The 12,198-nt window shown below is 46.0% G+C and overlaps 1 protein-coding gene across 1 annotated transcript in view; it reads right to left on the bottom strand.

Moving 5' to 3' along the window:
* CLVS2 (clavesin 2) overlaps window positions 1-11,042 on the bottom strand; it is a 52,115-nt gene extending 41,073 nt beyond the window's left edge. The window contains exons 1-2 of the mRNA XM_075046400.1: window positions 10,654-11,042; window positions 376-550 (exon numbers count right to left, since the gene is read on the bottom strand). Coding sequence (XP_074902501.1) covers window positions 376-550; window positions 10,654-11,042 — 564 coding nt within the window. The remainder of the gene's footprint in view (window positions 1-375; window positions 551-10,653) is intronic.
* Between the last annotated feature and the right edge of the window lie 1,156 nt (window positions 11,043-12,198).

Here is a 12,198-nt window from a genome sequence, read left to right as displayed (position 1 = left end):
AGGAGCAACGCATATTTCATTAGCCTTGTGCAAAATTACAAGATAAACTGATTACGTCTAACTTGCTGCTGCAGAAGCTACGGTCTGAATTTACAGGAAGCCAGACACTTCAGAATAAAGACAGAAAAGTTACCTCTTATTTATGGCAAAGAAGGAGCCTACACACCAGGAGTTACTGCAATTAGCTGACTGAGCTCCTGTGTTAGCTTGTGCCACTGTAGCTTGCCTGTTCACCCACACCTTAAGCTGTTAATAGCCTTGCTATTCAGAAGTTCTTGGATTCTTGCTTTGTTTGGGGTTTTTTTAGCCACCTAGATTGGCAAAGAACTACAAAACAAAGGAGAATTGGGAAAAGAAAGAAAAGAAGAATGTTACCTGAAGGCCCTCTATGGCTAATCTAAGCATGCTTGGTGTGAGCTTGGAGGCCTGTTTGAAGGTGAAGTTGCTCCAGTCTATAATCAAAACAAATCCATTCACTTGAAGCTCGGGGTCTTCTATCATGGCTTCTAAAGAAAGAAGTATGGCCCGCAAAATATCCACCAGTGTGTACCTGTGAACGTTAAGGGGAGATTTGGTTAGGAAAGGAGCAACAACCACGGACATGGATAAGTTCTAAGCGTTCTTCCTTTGTACTGCTTGTTAAAAGTTTAAATTGAAGGAGTGCAAACATATGCTCAGAAGTCACGGATATGTAAAGCTGGGAAAGTCTCAAAAGCTCAATTAGTTGAACTCATCCTCTGGAGCAGGATTATGTACATCTAGACCATCAGCCAACCAGAACAAACTACAAGAATATAACACACCAAAAGCAAATTTGAACTTCTCTGTAGTCTCCTAAGCTGCTTTAATATCGATACATGTTATTAAATGTCTGTACAAACATATCCATGCAGATTGTATTTTTCTAAAATCATAATGATACCAAAACCTGAGTCTAACACCAGAAGCCTAGACCCAGAGTTTCCTCCTATATTTTTCCAAAGGATTGAAATAACAGCTTCTACAAAATTATCAGTTAAAAAAGGGATTTCCACATGCTCCCCTTGTCCCTCTCTCTGGGTAATGTTTTCTCTTAAATCTACAAAGGGTATTACAGAAGGCTCATTACTCAAGGATCTTGAAAGCAGAAAGTCACACATACTAGGGCTTTGAGGTGTTTCTGGTTAAGAGCAATAGCAACCTTTTAAGAGTTACTTAGCTGCCTTCTGAGTACTGAATACTTCGTATACCCAGATTATGTGGTTTCAGGAGTAAGTTTGGAACGTGGTATCCATCAGTCCTAGAATTTTCTATGTTAAATTTGGGTTTACAAAAATGCCACCTGCAATATGTAATTATGTGTTTTGCGTACACGCACATAATCTTTTCTTAGATCGATGATCTTGTAAAAGGAGACATAATTCCATATTGCCGAGCTCTGTTAAGTATAATCTTTCTTTTTTTAAGCTAAAGCACCTAATACAGCAGCTGAATAGCTTAAATATATACAGCAAGGTCATCTTTAGACTGCCATATAATAGAGTTATTAATCAACTTGCAGTTTAGCTTATTGGGTTTTATTAAAAAAGGTGAAACACCTGAAGTATCAGGGCTTTTTTAAGAGACAGGAGAGTAGTAGTTTAAGTTTTGATTTTTTCCCAGACTAACTATGTTTTATATCTAAAAGTATTTTTTAAAAGTAAGATAAATAGTTATTGAAACAGATGTAAATTTGCCAGTCCACACCACAGTATCAGATGCAGCATTAGAAAGCTAAGCCAGAAAAATATCAGCTAAGATATTCCAGGAGCAAAAGAAAGAGTTAAATCTTCAGGGTTTGTGCTGATATTTTTAAATAAGGCCCTTTAAAAGTCTCCCATGATGATATCAAACATCGAAGTTCTCAAAATTACGAGTCCCCAGAGAAATCTTCACCATACTGCATATGTAGCAAAGAGCATGTGTGCCTATTTAGAAATTACATTAAATTATACTGAATTCTACTTGCTTTAATACGAGTACGCTGTTCCATTGTGTACATAACTATATTTTGAAAGTATCTGCAAGAGGAAATAACACAAATGAAATTAATCTGCTCTAGCTGACTCCTCGCATCTCTCCATCCTTTTTTTTTTTTGGCCAACTAAAACTCAGTGAACTTCCCAACTATGTATTTCTAGAAAAAGGACTGGAAAAGGACTCTCTTAGTGTCAGCCTAACACAAGCGAACAAGAGAAAGTGTGCCTTCCCCAGAAAACATTAGGGGAAACATTGTTTCACATAATTCTTCTCTTCATTTTGGAGACCCTTATTTTGTTTTGAATTTGGTTTGGTTGACTGGGATGAAAGTTTTCATATTCACTCCTCTCCTTTTCACTTTTCTGAGAGTTAACTTTTTTTAAGGCTTTACTTTTCTGAGAACTAAAGTTTACAGGAAGTTTAGTATGCTCCCTCTTTTTGTTCAGCTTTCTTCAACGGGGAGAGGAAACAGCACGAGAAAAAGTTCCTCTCTAATTCCCCTATAGAAATCCTCAAAACGCTAGAATTCTCCAATTCCTTTTGGCAGAAAAAAAGACCATTTCTGTAAAATGAATTTTGTCCATGGGGGATAAAAAGGACATGCCTTAAAACTGATTTTGAAGGAAAACGTTCAAAACCTGGATCCTTAAAACTGTTAGCTCCATTTGATCATCCAAAACCTGCTAGGCCAGGACCCTGTTTTTGCAGCAGGCACAGGGAAAGAATCCCCCTCTCCCCAGGCAGAGCAGCTCCCCCAAGCCCAACTGCTGGACGTGTGGGGAAAATGCCACCGTCGCTGCTGAAGTCGCTGAAAAACCAACGAAACAAACACCACCAGCGTCACGGGGCGAAGAGCGACCTGAGGAAAAATGAGGAAATCATTCATCGGCTCTTTCCCAAACGAGCTTGCACATGTATAATGGGACGTGTAGGAAGTGTTTGGCAGCATGAAGACTATAGACAGTTTTATTGGCGCTAACGAGGTCTTTGCCTAGCGTGTCTGCAGACCAGTCTATCCATCCAATACAATGCTGCTGCACGGACAGTGGAGGGCACCTCATCAACATCAGAACTAAAAATCTCCTGCACGACGTGCATTTTGTACAACTGCCAGCATCGGGATTAAAACACGCACTCAGCCGGAGGGAAGGAGGCTTACAGGGTCGTGTCCAGGGTCGGGGCTGGGCTCAGAGCGTGGCCAGCTGCCTTCAAACCCCTCGTTACCTCCACAAGGTGGTGGAGGTCTCAGAAATACTGGGGTTTTTATCGCTTCATGAAATTAGCTGGCGACACGGTCTGTAAGAGGCCTTCCCAGGGGAAACGTTGCATTGGGAAGGAAATTACATCAGGTGAGACATTGGGAGAGCAGCTAATGCCTCGGTCTGAGGAAGATCATCTACCAGAGCTCACACAAGAAACACACATCAGAAATACTCAAATCCTAGAATTAGCCTCAACCCCACCTGACACTTATGCTGCCCCATTCAGAGGATCTCATTCTCCAAGAGAAGAGCTCCACGAAGCAGAAGGCTGCTGCAAGCACCCTACATCCAGTCCAAGAAGATGGGTCCCAAGTTCCTGATGTAGATCTCTCATGTCCTCCCTCGGGAGTACAAGAAGACATCTCATGCCTTGGATTAACAGCTCCCTAGTGGTACGAGGCTGCTAGACATCTGGTGCATTAGACAGAATGATTCTTTGTTTATGAGGCCAATCACATCTCTAACATGGGCCATAAAATGCTTTTTATATATACGCCTAAGTGATAAAGATATAGATGTATACATGTAAACAGAAATACACCTAATTATGTCCTGAATTCATTCAAGTCAACGAGAAAACTGTCTAGGCATCAATGAGACCAGGATTTCGGCTACCACAGAGAGTAACCAATGGTCACAGGGCTGGGTCGCCACAAATCTATGCCATATTCACCATCAACATAACTCCTATTGCAGGTTTGCTTAGTGTAGGAAATGCAGTCCACAACAACAATGACGATATTGTATGTTTACTCACTGAAGAAGACAAAAGTTTGTCCTCTCAGTGAAAACAAGTCCTGAAGAACACGGGTTTAGCTAAAAGCAAGCAAGAACACTTTCTGCCAGAGGAAGGTATCTGAAGTACTCTTTAAGTCTAAAAAGCCACATCAGGAGTACACAGGGACATGTCACTAACGACCAAGCTTCCCACCTCAAATACCCTTCAGGGCAATTAGTTGAAGATAGGAGTTATCCTTCATTCTGTAATGGACCTCTTCTCTGGGTTTTGAGACCTTATTTAAGCACAGTACAGAAAACCAGACAAGAAAGACAAATCCATTAGTGGATATTTAAAGCGGCTTTCACTCTGAACACATGCTGAGGCAAGCCAGAAACGTAAACCCAGTGTGACAGATGAAATCTTAGGTGGTGCAAATGGCAAGCTGAGTATTGAAAGTATCAGCTGAACTGCCCATGCAAATGAAACACGATTAAAGAAACTACAGTGAAGCTTTCACGCAGCACAGAATTATTTGCATAAAGACTCATCTTTAATCCACTCCAGCCCCATGTTGTCCAACATTTCGCCTCACTGCTACTACTGTTCATGTCAGCACCAGGAGGCACAGGGTCTCCCGTAAAATATGCCCCATCCTTGGCTGGACTTGAGGCAGATTAAAATCCTATGTAAAAAGAACGTGGGAAAAATTACTCTGGATTGTGTTGCTGAAACTTTTCTTTGAAAAAAAATCAACGTATTAGCCTTTAATTTTAAGAGGCCATGGTGTTCGGTCTGAGAGGAAGATGGTGTTGTTTTATTCTTACCAATCCGTGTTAAGTAACAGCATGTATTTAGGGGACAGCAAGCCACTCATTTTGCCCGAGCCCCAGTTTTACAATGACTGCTCCAGTGCTGTCAGGTACACAGGGTGTGCTGGGCCTGATTTGCTGCAGTGCATGTGCTATAGTACCCTGGAGTTAGCCTGTGCAGAAATAAATCCTTATTTATTTATGGCTAAATTCAGTTGCATTCACTTGTTTAAACAGACTCTCATGCGACATGTTGTAGCCAGCAAGGTATTACTAATTGCTAGGATAATCGAGAACTCACGGTTAATTTAAATGTATTTAATGCCCTCTATTTATAGAACCATGCTTAATTCAATGGAGAGCTTAGACAACTTTTTTAGCCCAGTTATTAATGTGAATAACAAACGCTGGAAATATGTTATCACATATATAATGCACTCTTAGTGTTCCTTTTCTGTGTGAGTCCCAGCTTGAGTTCAAATGAGGTGGGGACTGGTGCGCAGACACACTCTGCTACCTCTTGAAATTCTTCATTCAGGTTGACTTTAAAGCAATGAGCCTGGGAAGGCTTGACAAGTTAATAGCCACACTGACAGTGATTCTTTCAAATGCTTTGGGATGGCTACCATTTCTACCATGACAGCGACAGAGCTTTCTAGGGTAGTACCTCACTGAGGTCTTGATTTGTCAAAAACAGAACGGCTCAACCAATTAACTGAGCATCCCACTCTCTTGTAATTTAACAGTGGCAGCAATTTCCCCTTTACAGAAAGGAAAAGTTCTTTGAGAATTTTTTATGGGACATGACCAGATTCAAAGTATTTCCAAGGATTTTGGGGGAAAACAGTCTGGCAGACACTGCTATCAAGTCTTGATAGTAGTTCACTATGATCTTTGACCTTTACTTCTTGGTTATGTGGTCTGTGCATCCTATTCACTCCCTGAGGCCACTGAGATTTCCACCAGGGCAACAGAAAGAGAAGAGACAGGGAAAATGCAGGGTACAGATGTCTCCTGTCAAATCCAGCTGCATCAGCTGTTTTCAATATTTTATGTTCTTGATGATGGCTGGCATCCACCCTATCATCTGTTTAACCAGATTCTGGCTCCAGTCGACTCACTTTTGAACTGAATAACAGATAATCTGATTTGGCAGAGTTGCCCTACTATCTCTATTGCTATTTGTCATCTGCCCCCCGATATCAAGAAATTTCAAGTTATTTTGAGAATTAAAGCTGAGTGGCATGACTCTGCCTCTCAGGATGCAAACTGTTAACTAGCAGAGATAAAAGGTAGGTCGTCTTTGCTTGAATTTAAGCCACATGTCTCCTGAAGGTCCCAAACATGTAAGGAACGCACAATCTGTATTTCAAGCTCATCACCATTTGGACAAGTAAAGGTTTCCATCAAATGAGTTCTTGTGCCACTGTGGTTTAAAAGAGAAAGCTGGTCAAGTCTCTGAGCCATCATCCCATTTGTAACCTACTGGTCTGGCTTAATATTTTTTAGAATTTCAGTGAAACAGGAGCTGTCAAGATACATAAAGGAGTACCCAGAAATGATGCCTCAGATCTCCTTGGTTTGTCAGTCTGGGTACAGATGTGAATGCTGAAAAGATGGGGGATCGAAACTTCTCTCATAGCTACTCTGCTTAAATAGTGGCAGCATGCCCTGGGAGCCCTTATTCTAAAACCAAAAAGCACTACCAGTGTTACAAAAATGCACAGAAAGATAGAAACTGCTTCAAATATTTTACCATATTAGCTTTTTAGATTCAGATTTAATACCATTCATTACTCCTTACATTAGACCAGTGCCTAACAGTCACAGCCACGGATGAAGATTCAGCTGATCTAAATTTTACATTAGTATTGATCAAAAAGATCCCTGGCCAAAACACTCACAGTCTAAATACAAGTGATAATAGGCAGATACGGATACCTGGGGGAAAGCTAGGAAACAATAAGACAGCATCAGTCAGCAGGAGAAACGGCAGAAAAAATGACAGCGTTTGTACTAGTTAGTAATTATTATTTGAAAGATTACTTCTAAACAAAAATTGACTCTATTAACCAGGTATTTTGTTACTGTTAATAAGTTGTTATTGTTAGCATTGCTATTTATTTTGTCGCACTGCCTCCATCAGAGCTTGAAAAATACCCTGCCAACTCGCCTGTGGTTAATAGTGAGCTGAGGAGCAGACCAGCCTCCTAATAGCTACAGAATTAGAGTACATAATTTAGAGTATTAGAGCACAGAATACAGAATTTAAATTTTCATTTAATGGGAGGAAAAGAAAAGTTTCTAGCACTTCTGCACACAAAAGCATAGTTTTGAAAGCAAACCAGTGGACTCCATCTTTGCCCTGCTGTAAATCATCTGATGCAACAGAGCGAATGGTAATGAGCGCAGCGGATTTCCATGTTCACCGAGGATGGTGTGAGCTGACTGGGTCACTGTGACACAGACAGGAACTAGGAATCACCGCGCTCTCCTACTGCACTTTTCTGTTGCACTTTCTAGGAAAAATTCTGAGACAATTAATACCGGGAAAGATTTCAGGTAAATAGCATCAAAATGGACTGATTTTCCTAAGGCATTTGTGTGCAGGTGCCACGAAGCGTACAGAAGAACATGCATGACAACAAATCCCCTGCCGCTGAGAGCTGAAGTTAACTGTACCATTAACTGAAAAAAAAAACCTTCACCAGCTGGACACATTAAGAAAAAGGGAGCCTTCAAATGCACGTACACACCTACAAGCCAAATGTAGTTATGAATCAACAATCTGGAAGCTAACAGGGAAGGCCGATCCCTCCCCGGGCGCTATCCAGCCTCCTGGCAGGAATGCCACCCGTCTGCGCTCCCCCAGAGTAGAGGCAGGATGGAGAGTTAGGCAGCGTCCCATTGGAAAGCTGCTGGGCTACTCAGTACATTATCCTTCACCTTTCCTTTGTTTGTTTGTTTGTTTTAAATACATGTCTGACTTAGTTGTTCAGATGGTAGGACATCTGGTACAGTTTTCAGGCCCTGCTTTAATTTAATGATTTAACATCTAGTACACAGGCTTGTTTTACCATAGGAATTTTCTGCCTTCCATGCTTTTCCTTCTAATTGGAACTATGTAAATCGTAGGCTGCTGGTGCTATATAAATCATCTATAGTATGTCTGCTATTCATTTAAATAACAAATTGGAACTTTTTAATTCTAGTTGTTACCTGCTGGCCATAATAAGTTGTACACATGTGATAAATTTGCAGGCTTGCTGCGCTCTGTTAACATAGTTTATGAAACGTACAAAGAGGTCCTAACAAGACAGACTACAAAAAGTAATCCTAGTGTTGCTGTAAGAGGAGCACTGGTTTACGCACTGTAAGATCTCAAGTCCGTTAAGGCATAAGCTTGAGACATAACTGCGTAGCAGCTCTAGTATACGTTCCATACACGATGCTCCCCGGGTTCAGTGGCTGAACATCAGATAATGGAAGACAGTCAATTTAATTAGTAAAGAGAGTGACCTAGCTCCATTCCCACATCTGTCACTGACTTGTCATGTGCCTTGGAGCAAGCCACTCCCCGCAGCTGGGCTCCAGCTCTCTCCCCTTTGTCTGAGTGGTCTATCTGAAAAAAAAATCCCTCGCTCCGGAGGAGAGGCGTACCGTGGGCGGGCAGCGCTGAAGAGCGATAGGGACCCGACTGCAAACGTGGCCATTAGGTACCCCTGTGTACCCCAGTCACTGCCCTATTATATCATAAATAATAATTTTACCGACAGGACTTTGCGAAAAAGATCATAGAAATTTGCTGTAGTGTCAGCTGATCTCATGTAGTTTAAATATCAGCACATCTAAAATTAAGAAGAAAATAAACTTACTCTTTTCACACAGCAATTATTTTTTTAAATGCTACTTTATCTCCGAATTCAAATTCTTGATGTTCTTTTAACTGGGAACTAATGATCTAGAAAGTGTCACATAAAGCTTTGGGTTGTTTGGTTGTTTGTTTTAATGAGAAATAACAGTATAGAGTAGGCCACGCTACCTCTAACAAGGGAACTTCTTCATGGTAGATATATGAGTTAATAAAAGGCCTAAATATCCATTTCTTTGCTAGTTCCTCATTCAGGGATCTTTAAGAGTTTGTGGAGGTGTTTTTTAAATAAAAAGTTGATCTGGTCCTTATGTGGGAAATAAGGAAAATCCTTATGTGGGAGCCCACTCAGAGAGTCCTTAGCCTCATCATCACTGCTTCCTCGCTCAGCTTCTTTTGCTCCGTCTGCCAGAAAAGCAGAGCAGCAAAAGGTCGCCGGCCCCAGCTCCGCATACGTTCATCCACGCTTTCCAGTTGTTAGCCTGGTCGTGGGCAGGTTTGATTTGTGCCAGACAGCTTTCTCCCAGTCTCTGGGCGCGACTCAAGGGTTAGCAGGGGCCGGGAAGCTCTCCCTGCAGGCGGTGGGGCTGTGGGCACCCTGTCTGGAGAGGAGGAAAGCCACGGTGGGCCAGCGGCCCCCCGCGCAGAGACCCGTCCCTCGCCGTAACACCGACTGCTGCAGGGAGCCGTGGGAACGCTCCCTGCCACGGCTGTTGACACAGCCGGCGAGAGGACAGCTACCCAAACACTCGAAGGGCAGGCTCAAGTATGCCAGCTCCCCAAATTTTGTCCTTTCTGACCACCCTGCTAGCTGTCCGTGCCCTCCTCGTGTTTTCAAAGAGCTGAGCTTGGGATATCTGCGCCGAGCGCTCAGCGCTGCCTGCGCCCAGCCCGTGCTGACTGCACAAGGACGGTCTGGGTTCACGTGAAGGCAGCTAGCAGGATTTGAAGTTTTCTCACTAACAAGTGCTTCAGACCCTAAACCTGCTCTCAGGCTGGGAGCCCCGGGAAACGCTGCGGTGCTCACAGGAATAGGCTTTAGAGTTCACTCTTCATGGATTCATTCATTTACATGTACTGAAAATCGAGCGGTTGTTGTGGATGTAATTTTAGACTGCAGGAGAAACTGGGCATGACACCCAGTGAGGTATTTAGAATAATCAAATAGTGTCACATAGTATCAAGCCGATCCCTAAAAGAAAGGGCCTTGATGGGAGACAGCTCTTGGGTCAGCCTGCTAAGTCATCCTCAGGCTAGACTAGCCCCAAAAAGGATCAGAGGTTGTTCTAGGGACGGCACTAGCCTCCTTCAATTTGCTACCAAAGCAAGGATCTTATTATGCAGGGAATTCACACTTCGAGCAGCATGAGTGGGGAAAAGAAGCAGTTACTGTAACTTCCATCCTGGCATTTCCAGGTGGCTCAGGAAGAGCTTTCTTTAGCTGAGGGAAAGGATTCGGAGCCGTAGCTTCCTGCACAGGCAAACTTTTCAGCTCAAAAGCCCTGACGGGGGTACTCCTGTTTTGCACACAGCATCTCCCACTTTCTCCTGTGGCACCTCAGCAACTCTGCGTGCGCTGAAGCAGAAAGACCGGCACAGACATTGCAACCAGCCTTTGTCGGGGGGGTCGGGGGGGGTAAGCACATCATCTACCATGCCAGCTCACTTCATCTACCACGCCAGCTCACTTCATCTACCACGCCAGCTCACTTCGGCTAAGGGGAGGCAGAAGCACGTAAATCTCGTATCAGCCAGCCGAGAAGAGCACCGAGCAGCTCCTGCTTCCCTCCCGAAATTCGGAGCCTAAATGATGAGGAGGTCGAAAAGGCCCTAAGCCACAAAACACGTTACTTCTTCCTCTTCTCCCTCTGCCCTCCAGGCCGGGTGGGCAGAGCCCGGCGTGCCCCTGCCGCCCACCCCGTCCTCTCTGCTCTGGCATAGCTTTTCCCATGGAAAGAAGGGATTAAGGCGGGCAGGTGGCTCCGCATTTACCTGCTCTGGTCCCAGTTGGCAGCAAAAAGGATGAGGATCTTCCTGCCGTAGTGGTCCAGGTTGGCCAGCCCGCCGGGGAAGCCATCCTTCAGCGCCTGCTTGATGCCGGGGTCCGTGGCCTTGAAGCTCTTGAACATGTCCAGGTTCTGCTGGCGATATTCAAAGTACTGGGCCAGGAGGCGAAACGCCTCGAAGTGCTGAAACTTCCTCGCCCGCAGGAACCGCAGGATGAAGGCATCGTCGGTGCGGAGGAAGCCGATGTCGGGCCGGGTGATCACCATGTCCCGCACCTCCTGGATGTCCTGGTGCAAGGTGTCGGGGTTCTCGTTCAGCTCCAGCCGGGCTTTCTCCAGAGTCTCCGGGGAGAGACCTGCCTGCAAATGAGTCATGGCGCTGCCCTCCTCCTCCTCCTCCTCCTCCTCCTCCTCCTCCTCCTCCTCCTCCCCGCCTCTGCCGCCCGCTCTCCTCAGCCTCCCGGGCCCTCGCCCCCCCCGCAGGCGGGCTGCCCCGGCACGGCCGCCCGCCGCTCCCCCACCGGGCCCCGGCGGTCCAGAAGCGAGCGGCTCCCGGGGGTGGAGGGGACGGGGAAGGGGGGGGGGGGTCTGGCACCGAGACTACCCCCGGGCTGCTGGAGGAGCCGCGTTATCTCTCTGACATAGCGCCCGCCCCGCCGCGGGGTCCGACGCGCCGCATCCTCCTCCCTCCTCCTCCTCTTCTCCTCCTCCTCCTCCTCCTCCTCCTCCTCCTCCCCGCAGCCGGTCCGCGGGGGAGGGATGGGGACGGGGCTGCCGCTCGGTGCCGGTGAGGATGTCAGGCCGGGGGAGGTCCCCCGGGCCGGGGCTGGTAGGGGGGCTGCCCTCCCCGGAGAGGCACCATTGACGCAAGAGCAGAGCTCGCCCCGCTTCGGAAGCGTGTCCCCGGCTTAAAAAAAAAAAAATAAAAATTAAAATTAAAAAAAAAAAATAAAAAAAACCCACCAAACTATAAAAAAAAAAAAAGCAGGGAGGAGGAGGGATGCCGATCCGCAGGTAATTCGCCGGTACCGAAAAAAAAAACCCCTCGCGGGCGCGGAGCCCGGATAGACAACGGGAGCCTTCGGCCTTGCGGAGAAACACCCGACCCCCCCCGTCCCCGTTCCCGTCCCCGTTCCCGCTCCCTCCCCCGCTCCACGCCCCGGCTCCCAAACGGCACCAGCCGGGCGGGGGCCGCCCCGCTTGCGCGCTCCCGCCTTTGCACACTCGCGGACGCGCACACGTGGACGCGCTTTGCGCCGGGGCTGCGCTGAACAAGATGGTGGTTTGCCCTGAGTGGGGGGTTGGGGGTTTTACGGGCCCCCGGGGGGGGGTGTGAGGCCCCAAATCTGCGGGTGATGGCGGTGGGGAAGGGGTCGCTCATCCAGCGACGTCCTTAATTACCATCCTCCCTTCGGACCGAATTTCTCGGCACGAAACATCGTGAGCTTCAAAACCGGGGGGCTGTGGTGAAGCGACCCCCTTTTTTTTTTTTTTTGTCTGCCCGCCGCGTTAATGTTGCAAAGGGCAAAAA

This window comes from Buteo buteo, chromosome 15, assembly GCF_964188355.1.
Source record: "Buteo buteo chromosome 15, bButBut1.hap1.1, whole genome shotgun sequence".
NCBI classification, from domain to species: Eukaryota; Metazoa; Chordata; class Aves; order Accipitriformes; family Accipitridae; genus Buteo; species Buteo buteo.
The sequence above is the reverse complement of the archived record's forward strand: the minus strand, read 5'-3'. Positions and strand labels throughout refer to the sequence as shown.